This window comes from Mustelus asterias, chromosome 16 (genome assembly GCF_964213995.1).
Source record: "Mustelus asterias chromosome 16, sMusAst1.hap1.1, whole genome shotgun sequence".
NCBI lineage: Eukaryota > Metazoa > Chordata > Chondrichthyes > Carcharhiniformes > Triakidae > Mustelus > Mustelus asterias.
Window position 1 is genome coordinate 77,616,238 of NC_135816.1, and position 23,386 is coordinate 77,639,623.

The window sequence follows — 23,386 nt, forward strand, 5'->3', positions numbered from 1 at the left end:
ATGACAAATGTCAATAGAAATTTAGTGTCATGAAGAGACAGCTCTTTATTTTTGAAAAATGATTTTTTAAAACCTTCAACTGACTGGAAATTTTCTAATTTGAAATAAGATAGAACAAACTGTTTTAAAAATATGAGGCCACGTTTCAAACTGAAGGTGAGAAAACCAAACAAGATGCCCCTAAGAGAGTGTGAAGAGAGAGGCATTTCTTGTAATTTATAGACATTGAAACTCAATATTAAGGAGAGTATTAAAAAAGTGAACTACTGGATTTAATGAACAATAGTCCATCAGAATATATGACTGCAGTCCATCCAAGTAGAAACAGATTCCTCTGTAACTTCCATCTCTTGGTTTTTACTACCTTGAAATGCATCAAAAATAACTGAAATGTAACATCACAAAATGTTACCTGTTCTAACAACGACTGCAGCAGGCATAGTTATCAAATCCCTCTGGAATATACAGCGAGCAGGGCTTTAAGAACTGGTTGTTGGCAAGCTAGAGGCAAGAAGGAACCGGCTATTTGGACTCTAACGTGTGTGTGTGTTTTGTGTGTATGTGTGTGATTGCATTTTCTGTCATTTTCCTTGAGTTTACTGGCTAATAAACTTGCTCATTCTTTGACTCAAAAAAACCATGTTTTATTGGCTCCTTATTGTTCACTGGATAGATAGTAAAAATATACTTGGATTTGGCAAAGACATCCACATGGAAAAGTAATTGGCCGAGATTCTCCTGGCCCGCTGCGCTGTGGACTGGGAGATGCAGCAGGGGGCCTTTAGTGAGGTTCGCGACCAAGTATTTTTGTTTTAGTGCAATCAGCTCTCCACTCAGCCAATTATCATGTGGAAATTACAACTTCCTTATGAATAGCGGGCCTGGGACGGTATTCTCCAGGTTCACTCACCTCTCCTCCCCCGCCGCTAGGAGGGGTTCCCTCCAGTGGGGTTTACGACAGCTTCCCACTAACGGGGAATAGGTTTTCTCACCCCGCTGGTGGGGACAGAAGCCATTGAGGCCCCTCCGGGAGGTCAGGGGCAAGTGGGGGTGCCCCTTGGGCAGTGCCAGCCTGACACCCTAGCACTGCCCAAGGGGCAAACTGGCACTGCCTGCTGGGCACCTTGGCACTGCCGACACACACAAAACACACACACACGTTAGAGTGCCAAGGGGGTGGGCTATGTCTTGGTCACATTTGCTACTTATTGTACAGTGTGGTGCATGCAGCCATAGACTGCCTGTTAATTCACTTGAACCTCAGATTAACCCTGAATGTTAGAGTACAGGATAGATATTGTAAACTGTTTTTTTCTTTCTGATCTTGTACAGTGAAGTTTATTTTTATTTGTTCAAAACTAGTGGAATTTTGTGATTTTATTTTCTTAGCACGTGCCTGGAATCTCAATCTTTGTCTATTTTAAGCAGTCTCTAAAATAAGAGTTGGGCTGGAAATATTAATTTAAAGAATAATTACAGCCATGAGAAGGGATAATATCATCAAAGAACACATACGGGTTGAACTAAGGAACAAAAAAATGGCTTAAAACACTGCTGGAAGTGTGCTTATAGACCCCCAAACAAACACAGGAAGACAGAAGAGAAAACTTGTGGATAAATTTCTGACAAATCCAAAAACAATGAGGGGGCAATTGTGGAGATTCTCAATTACCCTAATATTAACTGGGATGCAGTTGGTGTGAAAAGTATAAAGGGCATGGAATTCCTAAATTGCATTCTCCATGAACAGTTTTAGTCAGTTTGTGGCAAGTCCAACAGCGGGGGGGCAGAGGGAGGTGCAATTCTGGATTTTGTTTTAGGGAATAAAGCTGGGCTGTTGGACGGGGAATTATTGGGACAGCACTTGTATTAGTGATCATAATTCAGTTAAATTTAGCATAATTACAGAAAAAAAAACAAAATGATCAGCATAAAATTAGTTCCAAAAAGGGCAATTTGACCAAATTGAAGCGATTTAGGAAAAGTCAATTGGAAACAGCTGCTTAGACACATTCAAGAAAGAGATTTTGGATAAATATGTTCCCAAAAAGAAAAAAGGCTGGGATGAGCCACAGATGACAAACTGCATTGAGGCAAAAAAAATGAGTTTATGTTTATTTATTAGTGTCACAAGTAGGCTTACATTAAACACTGTGCGAGGTGAAGGTTTAAAGGAGATGTACGAGGCAAGTTTTTTTACACAGATGGTGGTGGGTGCCTGGAACTCGCTGCCGGGGGAGGTAGTGGAAGCAGATATGATAGTGAGTTTTAAGGGGCGTCTGGACAAATACATGAATAGGATGGGAATAGAGGGATATAATCCCTGGAAAGGTAGGGGGTTTAGTTCAGTCGGGCAGCATGTTGGTGCAGGCTTGGAGGGCCAAAAGGCCTGTTCCTGTGCTATAATTTTCTTTGTTCTTTGTTTTTTATACTGCAATAAAGTTACTGTGAAAATCTCTTGGTCACCACCCTCCGGCACCCGTTCGGGTACACTGAGGGTGAATTTAGCATGGCCAATGCACGTAACCAGCATGTCTTGTGGACCGTGGGAAGAAATTGAAGCACCTGGAGGAAATGCAGACATGCAGTCTGAAGACATGCAGACTCCGCACGGACAGTGAGCCAAGCCGGGAATCGAACCAGGGTCTCTGGCACTGTGAGGCAGCAGTTCTAACCACTGTGCCATCATGCTGCCCACAGTGAAGATAAAGCTTAGGTTAAGCACCAAGAGCTTAATACTTTAGAAAGTCTGGATGAGAAAGAGCAAGTGTTGAAGTGAAATTAGAAAGTAAATTTGGAAATCAGAGAGAATATAGGAAAATACTGGCAATTAAATTCAAGGGAAACTCAATGATATTTCATAAATACATAAAGAGCAAAGGGATAACTGAAGAAAGAGTAGGGCCTAATAAGGAGCAAAAAAGATGAGCCTTGTGTGTTGGTGCAATATGTGGTACTGTCTTTACAAATGAGGGGACTGATGAATGATGTCATAGTTAAAGAGGACAAGTGAGAAATATTGGATGGGATAAACTTTACAACAAACAAAGTATTAAAGGGTTTGGCATCCTTGATAACAGATAAATCGACAGCTCTGGCTAAAATAAATTCCAGGTTGTTAAAAGAAGCCAGGGAGAAGAGGGCATTGCAGATGTTTTGATCATATTCCAATCCTCTCTGGCTACAGGAGTGTGGTCAGGGGTTTGAGGGACTGCCAATTCTGTATCGTTGCTTTAAACAGGAGCAAAGACGGGTGGCACGGTAGCACACTTGCTTCACAGCTCCAGGGACCTGGGTTCGATTCCCGGCTTGGGTCACTGTCTGTGTGGAGTTTGCACATTCTCCCCGTGTCTGCGTGGGTTTCCTCCGGGTGCTCTGGTTTCCTCCCACAGTCCAAAGATGTGCGGGTTAGGTTGATTGGCCATGCTAAAAATTGCCCTTAGTGTCCTGAGATGCGTAGGTTAGAGGGATTAGTGGGTAAATATGTAGGGATGTAGGGGTAGGGCCTGGGTGGGATTGTGGTTGGTGCAGACTCGATGGGCCGAATGGCCTCTTTCTGTACTGTAGGGTTTCTATGATTTCTATGACAATCTTGAGTAATTATAGGTCCATTAGCAAATAATTTGAATCAATTCTGAGGGATAGTATAAATCTTCATTTAGGACAGCACAGGTCAATCAAGGACAGCCAGTATGGATTTGTTAAAGGAATGTCATGTCTGACTAACTTGGCTGAATTTTTCGAGGAGGTTAAATGGAGGATTGCTAAGGACAGGATGGTGGGCATGGCTCACATGGATTTTAGCAAAAGCTTTTGACAAGGTACCACATGACAGATGACTCAAAAAATTAAAAGCTCTTGGAATACCAGGGAGAGTTCAGTTTGAATCCAAAATTGGCTTCTTGTAGGAAGCAAAGGGTAACAATTAACGGGTGTTTCTGTGAAAGGAAGGCTTTTTTCAGTATGCATTCCACAGGACTCAGTACTTAATCCCTTGTTTTTAATAGTTGATATTAATGCCCTAGACTCAAATGTATAGGGCATGACAAAGTTAGCAAAGATATAAAAACCATTCATGTGGTTGACAATGAAGAGAGAAACTTTAATATAGATGACCTGGTAGGTTGAGCAGAAAGATGGAAAATGGAATTCAATATGGAGAAGTGTGATGTAATACATTTTGGGAGATGCAACAAACGAATACACAATAAATGGGAGGATATTGAGCAGTGTGGAGAAACAGAGGAACCTTGAGGTGTGTGTGTTTAAAGGTGGTGAGACAGGTCAATGAGGTGATTCAAAAGGCAAATGGCATGATTTCCTTTATTGACCACAGCATAGAACATAAGAGCAAGTAAGTTATCTAGAACTGTATACAATATAAGTTAGACCATAGTTTGCACATATCTGGTCACCACATTGCAGGAAAGAATTGATTACACTGTAAAGGCTGCAGTGGAGATTTACAAGGATGTTGCCAGGACTGGAAATGCTAGCTGTGAGGAAAGATTGGATTGGCTGGAGTTGTGTTGTTGGGAACAGAGGAGTCTGAGGGGTGACTCATGTCCAGGTCTATTTCAATTGATCCCAATGCACTACAAACTGATCCGAGTGCACTACAAACTGATCCCAATGCACTACAAACTGATCCCAATTCCTACAAACTGATCCCAATACACTGCAAACTGTTCTCAATGCCTACAAACTGATCCCAATCCCTACAAACTGATCCCAATGCACTACAAACTGATCCCAATGCCTACAAACTGATCCCAATGCACTACAAATTGATCTCAATGCCCTACAAACTGATCCCAATGCCTACAAACTGATCCCAATGCCTACAAACTGATCCCAATGCACTACAAACTGATCCCAATGCACTACAAACTGATCCTAATGCCTACAAACTGATCCCAATGCACTACAAACTGATCCCAATGCACTACAAACTGATCCCAATGCACTACAAACTGATCCTAATGCCTACAAACTGATCCCAATGAGTTACAGAGAGAGACTGAGTTACAGAGAGAGATTGAATAGGTTGGGACTTTATTCCCTGGAGCGTAGACGATTGAGGGGAGATTTGATAGAGGTGTATAAGATTTTGATGGGTATAGATAGAGTGAATGCAAGCAGGCTTTTTCCACTGAGGCTAGGGGAGAAAAAGACCAGAGGGCATGGGTTAAGGGTGAAAGGAGAAAAGTTTAAAGGGAATCTTAGGGGGGGCTTCTTCACACAGAGAGTGGAGGGAGGGTGGAATGAGCTGCCGGATAAAGTGGTAAATGCAGGGTCACTTTTAACATTTAAGAAAAACTTGGACGGGTTCATGGATGAGAGGGGTGTGGAGGGATATGGTCCAAGTGCAGGTCAGTGGGACTCGGCAAAAAATGGTTCGGCACAGACAAGAAGGGCCAAAGGGCCTGTTTCTGAGCTATAATTTTCTGTGGTTCTATGGTTCATTACAAGCCGATCCCAATTCCTTCAAACTGATCCCAATTCCTACAAACTGATCGCAATTCCTACAATCTGGTGAACTGGTGTGATTACAATAATCTCGCCCTCAATGTCAACAAAACAAAGAAGATAGTCATCGACTACAGGAAGCATGGTAGAGGTCATATTCCTGTCTACATCAACGGGGTGAAGTGAAAATGGTCAAGGGCTTCAAGTTTCTAGGTGTCCAGATCACTCTCAACCTATCCTGGTCCCTCCATGTCGACGCTATAGTCAAGGAAGCCCACCAATGCCTTTATTTTCTCAGGAGGCTAAGGATATTTGGCATGTCTGCTATGACTCTCACCAACGTTTACAGATGTACCATAGAAAGTATTCTTTCTGGTTGTATCATAGCTTGGTATGGCTCCTGCTCTGTCCAAGAACTCAAAAAGCTACAAAGGATCATGAACGAAGCCCAGGCTATCATGCAAACCAACCTCCCATCCATTGACTCTATCTACACTTTCTGCTGCCTCGCAAAAGCAGCCAGCATAATTAAGGACCACATGCACTCCGGACATACTCTCTTCCACCTTCTTCCGTTGGGAAAAAGTTACAAAAGTCTGAGAACACGTACTAACCGATTCAAGAACAGCTCCTTCCCTCTGCCATCAAACGTCTGAATGGAACTATCTCGTATTAAGTTGATCTTTCTCTACACCCTAGCTACGACTGTAACACTAGGTTCTGCACACTTGCCTTTCCTTCCCTATGTACGGTATGCCTTGTCTCTATAGCGTGCAAGAAATAATACTTTTCACTGTATACTAATACGTGTGACAATAATAAATCAAATCAAACTGATTGCATTTCCTACAAACTGATCCCAATGCACTGCAAACTGATCCCAATGCACTGCAAACTGATCCCAATACACTACAAACTAATCCCAATACACTACAAACTGATCCCAATACACTACAAACTAATCCCAATGCACTACAAACTAATCCCAATACACTACAAACTGATCCCAATACACTACAAACTGATCCCAATACACTACAAACTGATCCCAATACACTACAAACTGATCCCAATGCACTACAAACTGATCCCAATACACTACAAACTGATCCCAATGCACTACAAACTAATCCCAATGCACTACAAACTGATCCCAATACACTACAAACTGATCCCAATACACTACAAACTGATCCCAATACACTACAAACTGATCCCAATACACTACAAACTAATCCCAATGCACTACAAACTAATCCCAATGCACAACAAACTGATCCCAATGCACTACAAACTGATCCCAGTGCACTACAAACTGATCCCAATACATTACAAACTGATCCCAGTGCACTACAAACTGATCCCAATACATTACAAACTGAACCCAATGCACTACAAACTGATCCCAATGCACTATAAACTGATCCCAATACATTACAAACTGAACCCAATGCACAACAAACTGATCCCAATGCACTACAAACTGATCCCAGTGCACTACAAACTGATCCCAATACATTACAAACTGATCCCAGTGCACTACAAACTGATCCCAATACATTACAAACTGATCCCAGTGCATTACAAACTGAACCCAATGCACTACAAACTGAACCCAATGCACTATAAACTGATCCCAATGCACTATAAACTGATCCCAATGCACTATAAACTGATCCCAATGCACTATAAACTGATCCCAATGCACTATAAACTGATCCCAATGCACTATAAACTGATCCCAATGCACTATAAACTGATCCCAATACATTACAAACTGATTCCAATGCACTATAAACTGATCCCAATGCACTATAAACTGATCCCAATACATTACAAACTGATTCCAATGCACTACAAACTGATCCCAATACACTACAAACTGATCCCAATGCGCTATAAACTGATCCCAATACATTACAAACTGATCCCAGTGCATTACAAACTGATTCCAATGCACTACAAACTGATCCCAATGCACTATAAACTGATCCCAATGCACTATAAACTGATCCCAATGCACTATAAACTGATCCCAATACATTACAAACTGATCCCAGTGCATTACAAACTGATTCCAATGCACTACAAACTGATCCCAATGCACTATAAACTGATCCCAATGCACTATAAACTGATCCCAATGCACTATAAACTGATCCCAATGCACTATAAACTGATCCCAATACATTACAAACTGATTCCAATGCACTACAAACTGATCCCAATGCACTATAAACTGATCCCAATGCACTATAAACTGATCCCAATACATTACAAACTGATCCCAATACATTACAAACTGAACCCAATGCACTACAAACTGATCCCAATGCCCTGCTCTCTCGCAATTGCCCTCTATGAATCCCAAACTAACACCAAGGTGGCATTAATTCTTTCAATTGGAGATGTCAGTTCATGCTTGGTAGCAGGTATGAGAACAGACTGAAATGATTAAATATCATGTGGAAAACCATGGCTTCTGTCCCTCTGCCATTACTGCCCAATTCTCTGAAAAAGGTAACAGTCCAGGCTTGATGATTATAGAGGATGTATGATGTTTTTTAACAAATGACATATTTGGAACAGTCCAAAGAAGTGCTTGTGCAGTTGATTGGCCATGCTAAATTGTCCCTTAGTGTCAGGGAGATTAGCCTTGTAAATATGTGGGACTACGGGGATGGGGATTGAGTGAGATTGCTGTAGGTGCAGGCTCAATGGGCTGAATGGCTTCCTTCTGCACTGTAGGGATTCTGTGTATCTATCAGTGAGAATTAGCAAGGTAAACACGTGGGGTTATGGGACATGGCTGAGGTGGGATTGTTGTCGGTGTAGGCTTAATGGGCTGAATGGCTACTTCTGCACTGTCGGGATTCCATGTATCTATGAACATATGCACATCAAATAATATTTTCAACTTCTTAGATGAAAATTAATAGGTTTATAAAGATAGCAATGTAGAAACTATTCCACAAAGCAGAACATGCACTATCTCCCCAAAAGACAGCTTGAAATAATTCTTACGATCTCCTGCAAGAATTAGAGTGTATTAAATTTTCATCACATGTAATAATTCACGGTCAGTCACTTTTGAAGGACATATTCGTCAAACTGCGGCAGGTGGCGAGGGTAAAACATACTTGACCTCATCCTCACCTATCTACCATGACAGCATTGGTACCAGTGAACACCACACAGTTCTTGTGGAGACAATGTCCTGTCTTCGCACTGAGGGTACCCTCTATCGTGTTGTGTGGCACTACCATACAAAATGGGTGCAAAATGGGATAGATTTCAAACAGATCTAGCAACTCAAGACAGGGCATCTATGAGGAGCTGTGAGCCATCAGCAGCAACAGATTTGGCTACAACCACAAACTGTAACCTCATGGTCTGGCATATCCCCACTCGTACAGTAAGAAGTCTCACAACACCAGGTTAAAGTCCAACAGGTTTATTTGGTAGCAAATACCATAAGCTTTCGGAGCTTGCTGCTCCTTCGTCAGATGGAGTGGTTATCTGTTCTCCAACAGTGCACAGACACAGAAATCAAGTTACAGAATACTAATTAGAATGCAAATCTCTACAGCCAGCCAGGTCTTAAAAGGTACAGATAATGTGGTTGGAGGGAACATTAAACACAGGTTAAAGAGATGTGTATTGTCTCCAGACAGAACAGCTGGTGAGATTATGCAAGACCAGGGGCAAGCTGTAGGGGTTACTGATAATGTGACATAAATCCAACATCCCGGTTTAGGCCGTCCTCATGTGTGCGGAACTTGGCTATCAGTTTCTGCTCAGTGACTCTGCGCTGTCGTGTGTCGTGAAGGCCGCCTTGGAGAACGCTTACCTGAAGATCCAAGGCTGAATGCCCGTGACTGCTGAAGTGCTCCCCCACAGGAAGAGAACAGTCTTGCCTGGAGATTGTCGAGCGGTGTTCATTCATCCATTGTCGTGGCGTCTGCATGGATTCCCCAACGTACCATGCCTCGGGACATCCTTTCCGGCAGCGTATCAGGTAGACAACGTTGGCCGAGTTGCAAGAGTATGTACCGTGTCCCTGGTAGATGGTATTCTCACGTGAGATGATGGCATCCGTGTCGATGATCCGGCACGTCTTGCAGAGGTTGCTGTGGCAGGATTGTGTGGTGTCGTGGTCACTGTTCTCCTGAAGGCTGGGTAGTTTGCTGCCGACAATGGTCTGTTTGAGGTTGCGTGGTTGTTTGAAGGCAAGAAGTGGGGGTGTGGGAATGGCCTTGGCGAGATGTTCGTCTTCATCAATGACATGTTGAAGGCTCCGGAGGAGATGCCGTAGCTTCTCCGCTCCGGGAAGTACTGGACGACGAAGGGTACTCTGTCCACCGTGTCCCGTGTTTGTCTTCTGAGGAGGTCGGTGCGATTTTTCGCTGTGGCGCGTCAGAACTGTTGATCGATGAGTCGAGCGCCATATCCTGTTCTTATGAGGGCATCTTTCAGCGTCTGGAGGTGTCTGTTGCGATCCTCCTCATCCGAGCAGATCCTGTGTATTCGGAGGGCTTGTCCGTAGGGGATGGCTTCTTTTACGTGTTTAGGGTGGAAGCTGATATCCCCACTCCACCATTATGACCAAGCCAGGGGATCAATCCTGGTTCAATGAAGAGTGCATGAGGGTAGAAGCAGCACCAGGCATACTTAAAAAATAGAGGTATTAGAACAAAGAACAGTACAGCACAGTACAGGCCCTTCGGCCCTCGATGATGTGCTGAGCTTTGTCCGAAACCAAGATCAAGCTATCCCACTCCCTATCAATCTGGTGTGCTCCATGTGCCTATCCAATAACCGCATGAAAGGTCCTAAAGTGTCTGACTCCACTATCACAGCAGGCAGTCCATTCCACACCCCACCTACTCTCGGAGTAAAGAACCTACCTCGGACATCCCTCCTATATCTCCCACCATGAACCTTATAGTTACGCCCCCTAGTAACAGCTACATTCACCCGAGGAAATAGTCTCTGAATGTCCACTCTATCTATCCCCCTCATCATCTTATAAACCTCTATCAAGTCGCCTCTCATCCTCCTCCGCTCTAAAGAGAAAAGCCCTAGCTCCCTCAACCTTTCCTCATAAGAGCTACCCTCCAAACCAGGCAGCATCCTGGTAAATCTCCTTTGCACTCTCTCCAATGCTTCCACATCCTTCTTATAGTGAGGTGACCAGAACTGCACACAATATTCCAAATGTGGTCTCACCAAGGTCCTGTACAGTTGCAGCATAACCCCACGGCTCTTAAACTCAAATCCCCTGTTAATAAACGCTAACACACTATAGGCCTTCTTCACGGCGCTATCCACTTGAGTGGCAACCTTCAGAGTTCTGTGGATATGAACTCTGTTCCTCCACATTCCTCAGAACTCTGCCGTTGACTCTGTAATCTGCATTCAAATTTGTCCTACCAAAATGAATCACCTTGCACTCATCAGTGTTAAACTCCATCTGCCATTTTACAGCCCAGCTCTGCATCCTATCAATATCTCTTTGCAGCCTACAACAGCCCTCCACCTCATCCACTACTCCACCAATCTTGGTGTCAACAAATTTACTGACCCACCCTTCAGCCCCTCCTCCAAGTCATTGATAAAAATCACAAATAGCAGAGGACCCAGCACTGATCCCTGTGGTATACCGCTGGTAACTGGTCTCCAGTCTGAAAATTTTCCATCCATCCACCACCCTCTGTCTTCTATGAGATACAGTAAGAAGTTTAACAACACCAGGTTAAAGTCCAACAGGTTTATTTGGTAGCAAAAGCCACACAAGCTTTCGGAGCTGCAAGCCTCTTCTTCAGGTGAGTGGGAATTCTGTTCACAAACAGAGCAAATAAAGACACAAACTCAATTTACATGAATAATGGTTGGAATGCGAATACTTACAACTAATCAAGTCTTTAAGAAACAAAACAATGTGAGTGGAGAGAGCATCAAGACAGGCTAAAAAGATGTGTATTGTCTCTTTGCTTTTGCTACCAAATAAACCTGTTGGACTTTAACCTGGTGTTGTTAAACTTCTTACTGTGTTTACCCCAGTCCAACGCCGGCATCTCCACATCATGACTTCTATGAGATAGCCAGTTACTTAGCCAATCGGCCAACTTTCCCTCTATCCCACACCTCCTTACTTTCTTCATGAGCCGACCATGGGGAACCTTATCAAATGCCTTACTAAAATCCATGTATACGACATCAACTGCTCTACCTTCATCTACACATTTAGTTACCTCCTCAAAGAATTCAATCAAATTTGTGAGGCAAGACTTACCCTTCACGAATCCGTGCTGACTATCACAGATTAAGGTGCATCTTTCCAAATGGTCATAAATCCTATCCCTCCGGACCTTTTCCATTAACTTACCGACCACTGAAGTAAGACTAACCGCCCTATAATTACCAGGGTCATTCCTATTTCCTTTCTTGAACAGAGGAACAACATTCGCCACTCTCCAGTCCTCTGGCACAATCCCCGTGGAAAGTGAGGACCGAAAGATCAAAGCCAAAGGCTCCGGAATCCCATCCCTTGCCTCCCAAAGAATCCTAGGATATATCCCATCTGGCCCAGGGGACTTATCGACCCTCAAGTTTTTCAAAATTGCGAATACACCTTCCCTCAGAACATCTACCTCCTCCAGCCTATCAGCCTGTATCACACACTCATCCTCAAAAACATGGTCCCTCTCCTTGGTGAACACTGAAGAAAAGTATTCATTCATCGCTTCTCCTAAGCTGCAAATACACTACTTATATATCAAACAGTGAAAACAACATGCAACAAACAAAGTTAAGCAATCCCACAATCAACGGATCAGATCTAAGCTCCACAATCCTGCCACATGCAGCCGTGAATAGCGGTGAACAATAAAAAAAACTCAGTTGGAGGAGGCTCCACAAATATCCCCATCCTCAATGATGGGAAGTCCAGCACATTAGTGCAAAAGGTAAGGCTGAAGCATTTGCAACAACCTTCAGAAATGCCAAGTGGATGATCATTCTTGACCTTCTCTGGAGGTCCCCAGCATCACAAATTCAATTCACACCATGTGACATTAAGAAATGATTGAAGGCATGAATAGGATGGGAATAGAGGGATATGGTCCCCGGGAGGGTAGGGGGTTTTAGTTAAGTCGGACAGCATGGTCGGTGCAGGCTTGGAGGGCCGAAGGGCCTGTTCCTGTGCTGTAATTTTCTTTGTTCTTTGTTCTACAACCCTAGAGATCCTGCTTTTTAACTTTCTACCTAACTCCCTAAACTGCTGCTGCAGGACCTCATCACTCTTCCTACCGATGTCCTTATTACCAATATGTACCACGACCTCTGGCTGTTCACCTTTTACCTTCAGAGTGCTTTCTGCCCGTTCAGAGATATCCTTGACCTTGGCACTCGGAAGGCAACATTCTATCCTGGAGTCTCTTTCATGTCCACAGAAGTGCCTATTTGCACCCCTAACTGTAGAGTCCCCTATAACTGTTGCTCTAGTCCTTTTTGTCCCTCCCTGCTTAACAACAGAGCCAACCATGGCTGCTGCTGCTGTTATCCCCTGATAGGCCATCTCCCCCAACAGCATCCAAAACTTCTCAAAGGTAAGTAGAGAAGGGCAATAAATGTTGACTTAGCCAGTGACGCCCACATCCCATAGAAGAATAAAACAAAATGTAGGACAATGAGGTGACGCGCCTGTTGAATTTTCTTGAGTAGGGGCAATGAGGGCAGAAAAATCATCAATTTTATAAAGCAGAGGTGAGAGTGCCCCCACTGTGTTCTGGCTGACTCTTTTAAATAAGTTCAGCACAAAGGTTACCAAGCAAATATTGGAACAGGAAAAGGCCATTCAGTCCTCCCAACTTGCAGCACCTATTTAATCTGTGCTTGAACTTCATTGACCTGTCTTTGCTCCATATCGCTGATACTCTGACATGACACAAATCTATCCATCTGAGTCTTGAGCATTACAATCAGTTTCACTTTCCATTTTTTTATGCCTGCAGTTTAAGACGAAATGCTGAAATTTAAAACATTGTTTACAAAATTGTGATGCAGGAATTAAGGTGTGTAATTGAAAAGTTCATGCTATATGATTGGCATGAAGAATCAGATTTTTCTGTGCAATGCATTTTGACTGCATTACTTTTCTGTGTCAGCATTTTACCACAGTATTCATCTTGTTTCTCACCAGTGAACTTTTACTGGACTTTGTTCCGTTGTGGTCGAATGCTGCATGTAATATTTGAGAAAACGAGGTGCAAGTATGAAAGGTCAGCATCTATCCCATCTCAGTAGGCTTTACCCTTCAGAATTGCAATCAAAACTTTGATGTTACATCTCGGCAAAAATGGCAGGAAATCTGCACTTCCAACACATCTTGGATTGAGTTTTGAAGGAAAAATCTTTCCAAAGCTAACTTGCACATTTGTGTTTGGAGAGGGGTGTTCACTCAGCCTAAACACATTGTGGTTGTCGTTTTTTGTGTTTTGTCAGCTATAGGCACCAGTAGTAAACTTTTCTTGGGCTCTTTGTGGAGGGGATGTTCCAGTGTAGAGGGGTCAAGATTTCACCCAAGGCAGCCCAGAAGTATAAAACTGTGGTGGAAGAGTGGCTGGTTAAGGAGTTTGGTAATGGCACAAGTCTTTTCCCTGGACAGGCACAGCATTACTTTCCCCTCTGTAATTTTAACAATCCCTGTTTTTTTTCCACAGCTTTAGTCTGCAAACCTGCCATCTTACTTCCAGTCTCACGACAGTGGCACAGTGGTGAGCACTGCTGCCTCACAGTGCCAGGGACCTGGGTTTGATCCCGGATCCCCGGAGGTGATGGCCCAGTGATATTATCGCTAGAATATTAATCCAGAAACTCGGGTTCAAATCCTGCCAAGGCAGATGGTGGAATTTGAATTCAGTAAAAAAAAAATCTGGAATTAAGAATCTACTGATGACCATGAAACCATTGTCGGAAAAACCTACCTGGTTCACTAATGTCCTTTAGGGAAGGAAATCTGCCATCCTTAATTGGTCTGACCTACATGTGGCTCCAGAGCCACAGTGATGTGGTTGACTCTCAACAGTCTTCGGCAATTGGGGATGGGCAATAAATGCTGGCCAGCCAGTGACGTCCATGTTCCATGAATGAATTTAAAAAAACTTGGGTGATTGCGTGGAATTTGCATCCTCTCCTCAGGTCTGCATGGGTTTCCTCTGGGTGCTTTGGTTTCTTCCCACACTCCAAAGATGTGCAGGCTAGGTGGATTGGCCATGGTAAATTGTCCCTTAATGTCTCAAGTTGTACAGATTAGCGGGTTAGGGGGGTAAATATGTGGGGTTATGGGGATAGGGCCTGGGTATGAGAGAGTTGGTGCAGACTTGATGGACCGAATGGCCTCCTTCTGCACTGCTGGATTCTCTGAAAAATGCATACTGTGTTTGAAGCCATGGACAAGCTCAGGATTCCAGCTTTTCTTGAACTTCGACCTTCTGGAGAGTAAATGGAAGCCTTGTGGATATCCAGTATATCTGAGTTCTGATCTAATTTCTTGCTCACTTCCTTCCCTTTCCTGCAGCTGATCATCTGACATTTTCAGAATTGACCAGATCTTAAAACTGGAAAAGTCTGATTTGCAAAGGTTCAGTAATGCACACACTAATGCCCTCACCCACTTAGTCACTGGGAAAGCTCAAGACAAGTAGATGGAATGCACATTGTGAGACATCAGAACAGTTCCAAAAACAAACCAAGTACTTACCAGAAATCTATGCCCACTAATATTGTTCTTTTTAACAACTTTTTCACAGTCTTTCCAGTCCAGCTGTTGAATACAAACAGAATGGTAAAGTTTGAAAATAATGTGAGAGTCAAAAGTTTCATTCAGTTGCTGCCAGCTGTATCTCAAGCAGCAGCGCTCTCACCTCTGAGTGAGAAGGTTTGTGGTTTCAAACTTCACTCCTGACAACTGAGCCCATTGTCTAAACTGCTGCCCCAGTGCACTACAGAGCGAGAGTGCTGCTCCGTCTCGGGCAAATCTAAAACCTTCCATGGCACTGTTTTGAAGAAGAACAGGGAAATTCTCCACAAATCTTTTTTTTTGTCTCTCAAAAATATCAAGAGAATAGATAGAAAAAAAAAGATGTTATATTTTCTCTCAAATGGCTGATTGTGGGATCTTGCTGTGCACAGATTGTACACTATAAACATTAACTCGACTTCAAAAATATTTAATTGGCTGTTAATTGGGCATCCTGAAGTTCTGAAAGGTGAACAGAGAGAACAAAAGAACAAAGAAAATTACAGCATAGGAACAGGCCCTCCAAGCCTGCACCAACCATGCTGCCCCACTGAACGAAAACCCCCTACCCTTCCGGGTATTCCCATCCTATTCCTGTATTTGTCAAGACGCCCCTTAAAAGTCACTATCGTATCCGCTTCCACTACCTCCCTTAGTAGCGAGTTCCAGGCACCCGCCACCCTCTGTGTAAAAAAACTTGCCTCGTACATCTCCTTTAAACCTTGCCCCTCGCACCTTAAACTTATGTTCCCTAGTAATTGACTCTTCCATCCTGGGAAAAAGCTTCTGACTATCCACTCTGTCCATGCCTCTCATAATCTTGTAGACTTCTATCAGGTCGCCCCTCAACCTCCGTCGTTCCAGTGAGAACAAACCAAGTTTCTCCAACCTCTCCTCATAGCTAATACCAGGCAACATCCTGGTAAATCTTTTCTGTACCCTCTCCAAAGCCTCCACATCCTTCTGGCAATGTGGTGACCAGAATTGAACACTATATTCCAAGTGCGGCCGAACTAAGGTTCTATAAAGCTGCAACATGACTTGCCAATTTTTAAACTCAATGCCCCGGCCGATGAAGGCAAGAATGCCGTATGCCTTCATGACTACCCTCTTCACCTGCATTGCCACTTTCAGTGACCTGTGTACCCGTACACCCAGATCCCTCTGCCTATCAATACTCTTGAAGGTTCTGCCATTTATTGTATATTTCCTATCTGTATTAGACCTTCCAAAATGCACCTCACATTTGTCCGGATTAAACTCCATCTGCCATCCCTCCGCCCAAGCCTCCAACTGATCTATATCCTGCTGTATTCTCTGATGGTCCTCATCGCTGTCCGCAAATCCACAAACCTTTGTGTTGTCTGCAAACTTACTAATCAAACCAGTTACATTTTCCTCCAAATCATTTATATATATTACAAACAGCAAAAGTCCCAACACTGATCCCTGAGGAACGCAGCACTGGTGCTTATAGAAATGCAAGTTCTTTGACTATGTCAGATATTTATCTGAAATGAGTGGGGTGACTTTGAGGGGAAACTGTAAATTATATTCCTCTGAGTCAATTCTCACCCAATCCCTTGATATACAGATTCCATTATTAAGAGGGAACTGATCAATGCAACCCAAGAAACTCCACTGTGCTAGAACATGGCAAAGGCAAGTTCAGGGGTCTAAACAATGAAGAGCCTGTATGATGGGAATGACTGGGCCCATGAAGGGTGAGGCCTTCAGCAAAAACTTCAGTAAATTTTGTCCTTCATTAGGAGAACCTTTGGCCTATCTTCTACATGGCAGGAAGTGGCTGCAGACTAGGCAGACCCAAGGGTAAGCCAGAGAGCTTCCCTCCCCTCACCCAATTTACATAGAGCAAATGGGGAAGAAAAGACAAGTGGAGATCGAGGCAAGACAGGGGGTGAGGGGAAGGAACCCTTGGTGATGAGCAAAGCTTTCCATCATTCTCCACTGCAATCCTACCCAAATTTAGGTGGGAATGAGGAGAAGGATTTTCCCAGAGGAGACAATGCTGCAATAGTAATTTGACATTCCTGGGTCCTTTTGTAATGCACAGACTCTCAGTGCAATGAAAACAAAATGATTATATTGTGCATGTTTATCAACAAACGGAGCTCCATTGTTATTATAATGTTGTAACTGCTCGATTTATTGGTACTTGGAGTGCAGTGCAGAGTCACTGGAACGATACTGGGCCTCACAGGATTAAATCATGAGAGCAGGTTGTACAAAGGTTTGGAACACCTTGACTTTAAAAGATTAAGAGCTCAGTCCACTGAAATATATCAAACATTAAAGGAATTCAACAGAGAAAAAATGCAAAGATTAATTCTGGGTGGGGCCAAGCCTTAGAGTTAAATTCAAGTCAACAAGGAGTGAAATCAGGAGGCATTTTCCCTCATTTAAAAGGCTGTGATATTAAATGACAATTGGAACAAGAGCAGCATGGATAGATTTCTGCTGGATAAAAGGGAACAAGGAATTTGGAGCAAAGCCCCAATATAGAACATAGAACATAGAACATTACAGCGCAGAACAGGCCCTTCGGCCCACGATGTTGCACCGACCAGTTAAAAAAAAACTGTGACCCTCCAACCTAAACCAATTTCTTTTCGTCCATGAACCTATCTACGGATCTCTTAAACGCCCCCAAACTAGGCGCATTTACAACTGATGCTGGCAGGGCATTCCAATCCCTCACCACCCTCTGGGTAAAGAACCTACCCCTGACATCGGTTCTATAACTACCCCCCCTCAATTTAAAGCCATGCCCCCTCGTGCTGGATTTCTCCATCAGAGGAAAAAGGCTATCACTATCCACCCTATCTAAACCTCTAATCATCTTATATGTTTCAATAAGATCCCCTCTTAGCCGCCGCCTTTCCAGCGAAAACAATCCCAAATCCCTCAGCCTCTCCTCATAGGATCTCCCCTCCATACCAGGCAACATCCTGGTAAACCTCCTCTGCACCCTCTCCAAAGCCTCCACATCCTTCCTGTAATGTGGGGACCAGAACTGCACACAGTACTCCAAGTGCGGCCGCACCAGAGTTGTGTACAGTTGCAACATAACGCTACGACTCCTAAATTCAATCCCCCTACCAATAAACGCCAAGACACCATATGCCTTCTTAACAACCTTATCTACTTGATTCCCAACTTTCAGGGATCTATGCACACATACACCTAGATCCCTCTGCTCCTCCACACTATTCAAAGTCCTCCCGTTAGCCCTATACTCAACACATCTGTTATTCCTACCAAAGTGAATTACCTCACACTTCTCCGCATTAAACTCCATCCGCCACCTCTCGGCCCAACTTTGCAACCTGTCTAAGTCTTCCTGCAAACTACGACACCCTTCCTCACTGTCTACCACACCACCGACTTTGGTGTCATCAGCAAATTTGCTAATCCACCCAACTATACCCTCATCCAGATCATTAATAAATATTACAAACAGCAGTGGCCCCAAAACAGATCCCTGAGGTACACCACTTGTAACCGCACTCCATGATGAATATTTACTATCAACCACCACCCTCTGTTTCCTATATGAAGTTGGAGTACAGATGAGCTGGGACCTAACAGCATAGCAGAGCAGGTTTGAGGAGCTGAATATCTCCCTCATGTTTCTATGTTACTGCAGCATTCTTCTGTCTGCTAATGTAAGTACAACAACAACTTTCATTTATATAACACCTAGAAAAAGTGGAGGATGGTTACAGAGATAGGGAGGGAGAAAATCATAACGGATCTTAAATATGAAATTGAGAATTTTAAATTGTTGGGGCATTGTGAACCATTTGGGGCAGACATGTTAAGTGAGAAGTCTTGGCATAACTTATGCACAGCAGAGTTTTGGAATCATCAGAAGTTGATGGAGGTGAAAAAGTGAGAAGCTGGCCAAGAAAGTCTTGGAATAGTTGAGTCAGGCATGTCTGAGAGTTTCAGAACCAGATGGGCTATGGCAGGGTCAGAGGTGGGCAATATTAATAAAATAGTTGGTGATGTTTGAGATGGAGAGTGTTTGAAAGCTTAGCTCAGAGTTAATTAGGGGACCAAGGATATAAGTGGACTGGGTCAGCATGAAATCATGGCCAGAGAGAAGGATGGAATCAGTGGGTGGATGGGGAGAAAGGGGTACCTAAAGATGATGGCTTTGGTCATCCCAATATATAACTAGTAGAAATTGCAGTTTACCCGAGGATCCTGACAACATAAAGGTAGTGGAAAAGTTGAAATGATGGTGAAGAGGTAGAACTGCAAATTCTATGCATGTTGAACTGTCTTTGTATGATGTTGGGCCTGATTTTATCTTTGTATAAGTGAATGGGTTTTGAATGAGTTAAAATTGGGCCCAAAAGCCTTTGGATGATATCACCAAGCGGCAGAATAAGAAGAAAAGAGAAGGCAGGATAGATCTGTGGGAAACTTGAGAGTTAATGGCACAGGGGTGGGAAGAAAAATCATTTCTAGAGATGCTTTGTCTGCAATTAGATAAGAGCTGAACCAAGTGAGGGTTTTGTTACTTTGGAGGAGAGGTATTGAGGATGCTGTGGTTCATACCACTTCAGTCACAGTCAGAGAGGATGTAATTTGCCTCTTTAAAAGTGGGGAGGAGGATGGTAAGGGGTACAAGGAGATGGCTTTGCTTGTGAGCAGGGAGGCAATGAGGTGGCAATGCTAAGAGGTTGGTCGTGACTATTGGTTGGAGAGTTTATATGGAGGGAGAAGTTAAGGGATGACAGGAGAGAAGAAAAATCAGAGGTGAGAAGATAAGGAGAATTGAGATGAAGGTTGAAATCATTGAGGATGAGGAATTGTTCAGTGCAGAGACTGAAAAAATAGATTAATGACTGCTTTGAAAAAAACATCAGGCAAATAGCTCAACCTAAACAGACTGGATGGGATAATTGTCGAGAGGGTTTTGGGCCTTTGAAGGGTTCATGTTGTTCACACGAATAGGCTTTTAGTTTATCCCTTTTTGACTCATAGCATATTTATTAGAAAGAGAGACAGGGTATAAGGATTGGAGAGATTAAGGATCGAGCGAGGAGCAGCTACCAATGATGGAGAAAGCAACTTCTTGGGTACTTCCCAAGACTAAGAAGCCTGATCAACCCCAAGGGTTTGAGTTGACTCCGCAGACAAGCGAGGTATAAATGTTTTTCTGGTAAACTGATAAAGTCAGTTTCATAATAATCATTTAGGAATAGGTAGGTGGTTGACGGAAAATGGGTGAAGGGATGTGGGACAGAGAGAGTTCAATACGCCACTAATCATGTGGTGAATGAATAGCAGCACATGCTGGGGCAAATGGCCTGCTCCCCTTTCTGCTTAATTTACTAAGTATTATTTCTGTGCGGCTGCTATAAAATGAATATTTACTTGGAGCATTCACATACAACTAGCAGAGACATCTCGCTCATTAAATGCAAATCAGACCTGAGATTGTTTGAATATTTAAAAGCAAAATGCAACTTAAAACCACGTTTCATAACAAAATTAATACAACTCCATGTTGTAACACTTCTCTCACTGGTAGCAGGACAAGTATTAAAGCAATTTTAAACTATTCTCTCATGAAACAATGCCCTTTTACAATCGTTCTAATCACCCATTTCACGATGTATCACTGTGAGTCTTTTGGAAAACTAGCTGTTGATTTAAACATTTTTATTGCAAAACCTATTAATCGGCACAATCATAGAAACCCTACAGTGCAGAAGTAGGCCATTCGGCCCATCGAGTCTGCACCGACCACAATCCCACCCAGGCCCTACCCGCTAATGATTTGACAGAGGATATAAATTGGTAATGTTTCCACATTTTTCTTACAATTAATATCTTTGAAACAAAGAAAAATAAGAGACTGTAAACATGATAATTTATCTTTTTAATCATCTATGCAGGGTCATGCAACAACAACAGTTGCTTTAATATAACTCCTTTCGCTTAGTAAAATGTCCCAAAGAGGAAGTGTTATCAAATAAACTTCAATATTGACAATGTAAGGGAATATTAGAACAAGTAATCTAAGGTTTGGTTAAAAAGGTAGATTTTAAGGAGCGATTTACAGGATGAACAAGAACAAAGAACAGTACAGCACAGGAAACAGGCCCTTCGGCCCTCCAAGCCTGTGCCGCTCCTAGGTCCAACTAGACCAATCGTTTGTATCCCTCCATTCCCAGGCTGCTCATGTGACTATCCAGGTAAGTCTTAAACGATGTCAGCGTGCCTGCCTCCACCACCCTACTTGGCAGCGCATTCCAGGCCCCCACCACCCTCTGTGTAAAAAACGTCCCTCTGATATCTGAGTTATACTTCGCCCCTCTCAGCTTGAGCCCGTGACCCCTCGTGATCGTCACCTCCGACCTGGGAAAAAGCTTCCCACTGTTCACCCTATCTATACCCTTCATAATCTTGTACACCTCTATTAGATCTCTCCTCATTCTCCGTCTTTCCAAGGAGAACAACCCCAGTCTACCCAATCTCTCCTCATAGCTAAGACCCTCCATACCAGGCAACATCCTGGTAAACCTTCTCTGCACTCTCTCTAACGCCTCCACGTCCTTCTGGTAGTGCAGCGACCAGAACTGGACGCAGTACTCCAAATGTGGCCTAACCAGCGTTCTATATAGCTGCATCATCAGACTCCAGCTTTTATACTCTATACCCCGTCCTATAAAGGCAAGCATATCATATGCCTTCTTCACCACCTTCTCCACCTGTGTTGCCACCTTCAAGGATTTGTGGACTTGCACACCTAGGTCCCTCTGTGTTTCTATACTCCTGATGACTTTGCCATTTATTGTATAACTCCTCCCTACATTATTTCTTCCAAAATGCATCACTTCGCATGAAGGAAAGGTAGAGAGGAGGAGAAGTGTCAGGATGCTTGGGGTCCAGAGTTTAGGGTCCTGACAACTGAAGATGCAACCATCAATGGTGGAGAGATGGAAATTGGAGATACTGAAATGGCTGGAACTGGAGAAATGCCCAAATCCTGAAGCTGTGTGGTGGAACAATTTATAAAGATAGGAAGAGATCAGAACATGAAGGAATTTGAAAACGAGGATGAGAAATTGCAAACCAAGATGCTGCTGGATTGGGGGCTAATGTAGGCCATTGAGCACAGGGTGATAGGTGACCGGAACTTAGAGTGAGTTAGAATGTGCAGAAGAGGGTTCAAGTTTACAGAGGGTTAAAGATGGGAGGCTGACCAGGAGATCATTGGAATAGTCAAGTCTGGAGGTAACAAAGACATGGACAAAATTGACGATTACGTTAAAATGTGGAAATGCTAAGCAAAGAACTTTTTAGGCTTTCAGGAAAGTATAGCGTAACCCTTGTGGTGAAAAGTTTATGTTATCACATTGTAATATTTTAAAACCAAACTTTGAAACAATCATTGCGGGCCAATTAATGTCTTTTAGTTTTACTTTGCTTGTCAGCCGCAACATCAGTCTGTACAATTGAAAGCACAATGTTATATGGAGTTTGATGGAATACAAGGAAGAACCAACAAAACAGTCTCCTTACCATTCTGAAATAGTCAGCCAAATGATTCGGGGACCACTGAAGGACATCGTTGCGATTAGGAAGGTTTCTGAAAGCCATCTCTTTGCTCACAAGTCTCCAGTTATTTTTCACTTGATTTCATATTATCACAGACAGCTGAAAAGAACTGGTCTTTTCTCTTCCTGTCACACACCACAACCTCCACAGTACCTAGAAAGGAAGTGCGTAGGGTGCTGATAGATGAATAAAATGAATAAGGTACTTCATACGGTAAACATTTGGTTTGTTCTTTAAAATAATAAAATGTCAGCTGAAAAAAAAGCTAATGGTAAACCTTGAAGTGAAACTGTACCAGAACCTCCTTCGAGGCTTTATTTTGAAAAAATCTGCACAGAAATGGACTTGACTAATTTCCTTTGTTACTTCCCCTCCTTATTCTACAGAAATGCAGCAGAAACTGTCCTTCTTCCATGATACCAAACGTCAATGCATGAAAGATACTTGCTTAAATAAGCTGAATCATTCAGCATTGCTAGTTAAGTGCTGCTTAACTAAACTAAATGTGGGAAGCCC

The 23,386-nt window shown here is 43.1% G+C and overlaps 1 protein-coding gene across 1 annotated transcript in view; it reads right to left on the reverse strand.

Annotated features, from left to right (window-relative positions):
- Nucleotides 1-23,035, reverse strand: part of lcp2a (lymphocyte cytosolic protein 2a) — a 221,733-nt gene extending 198,698 nt beyond the window's left edge. Inside the window, exons 1-2 of the mRNA XM_078231304.1 lie at nucleotides 22,835-23,035; nucleotides 15,233-15,295 (exon numbers count right to left, since the gene is read on the reverse strand). Of these exons, the coding sequence (XP_078087430.1) occupies nucleotides 15,233-15,295; nucleotides 22,835-22,912 (141 nt within the window). The 5' untranslated portion in view covers nucleotides 22,913-23,035. The remainder of the gene's footprint in view (nucleotides 1-15,232; nucleotides 15,296-22,834) is intronic.
- Between the last annotated feature and the right edge of the window lie 351 nt (nucleotides 23,036-23,386).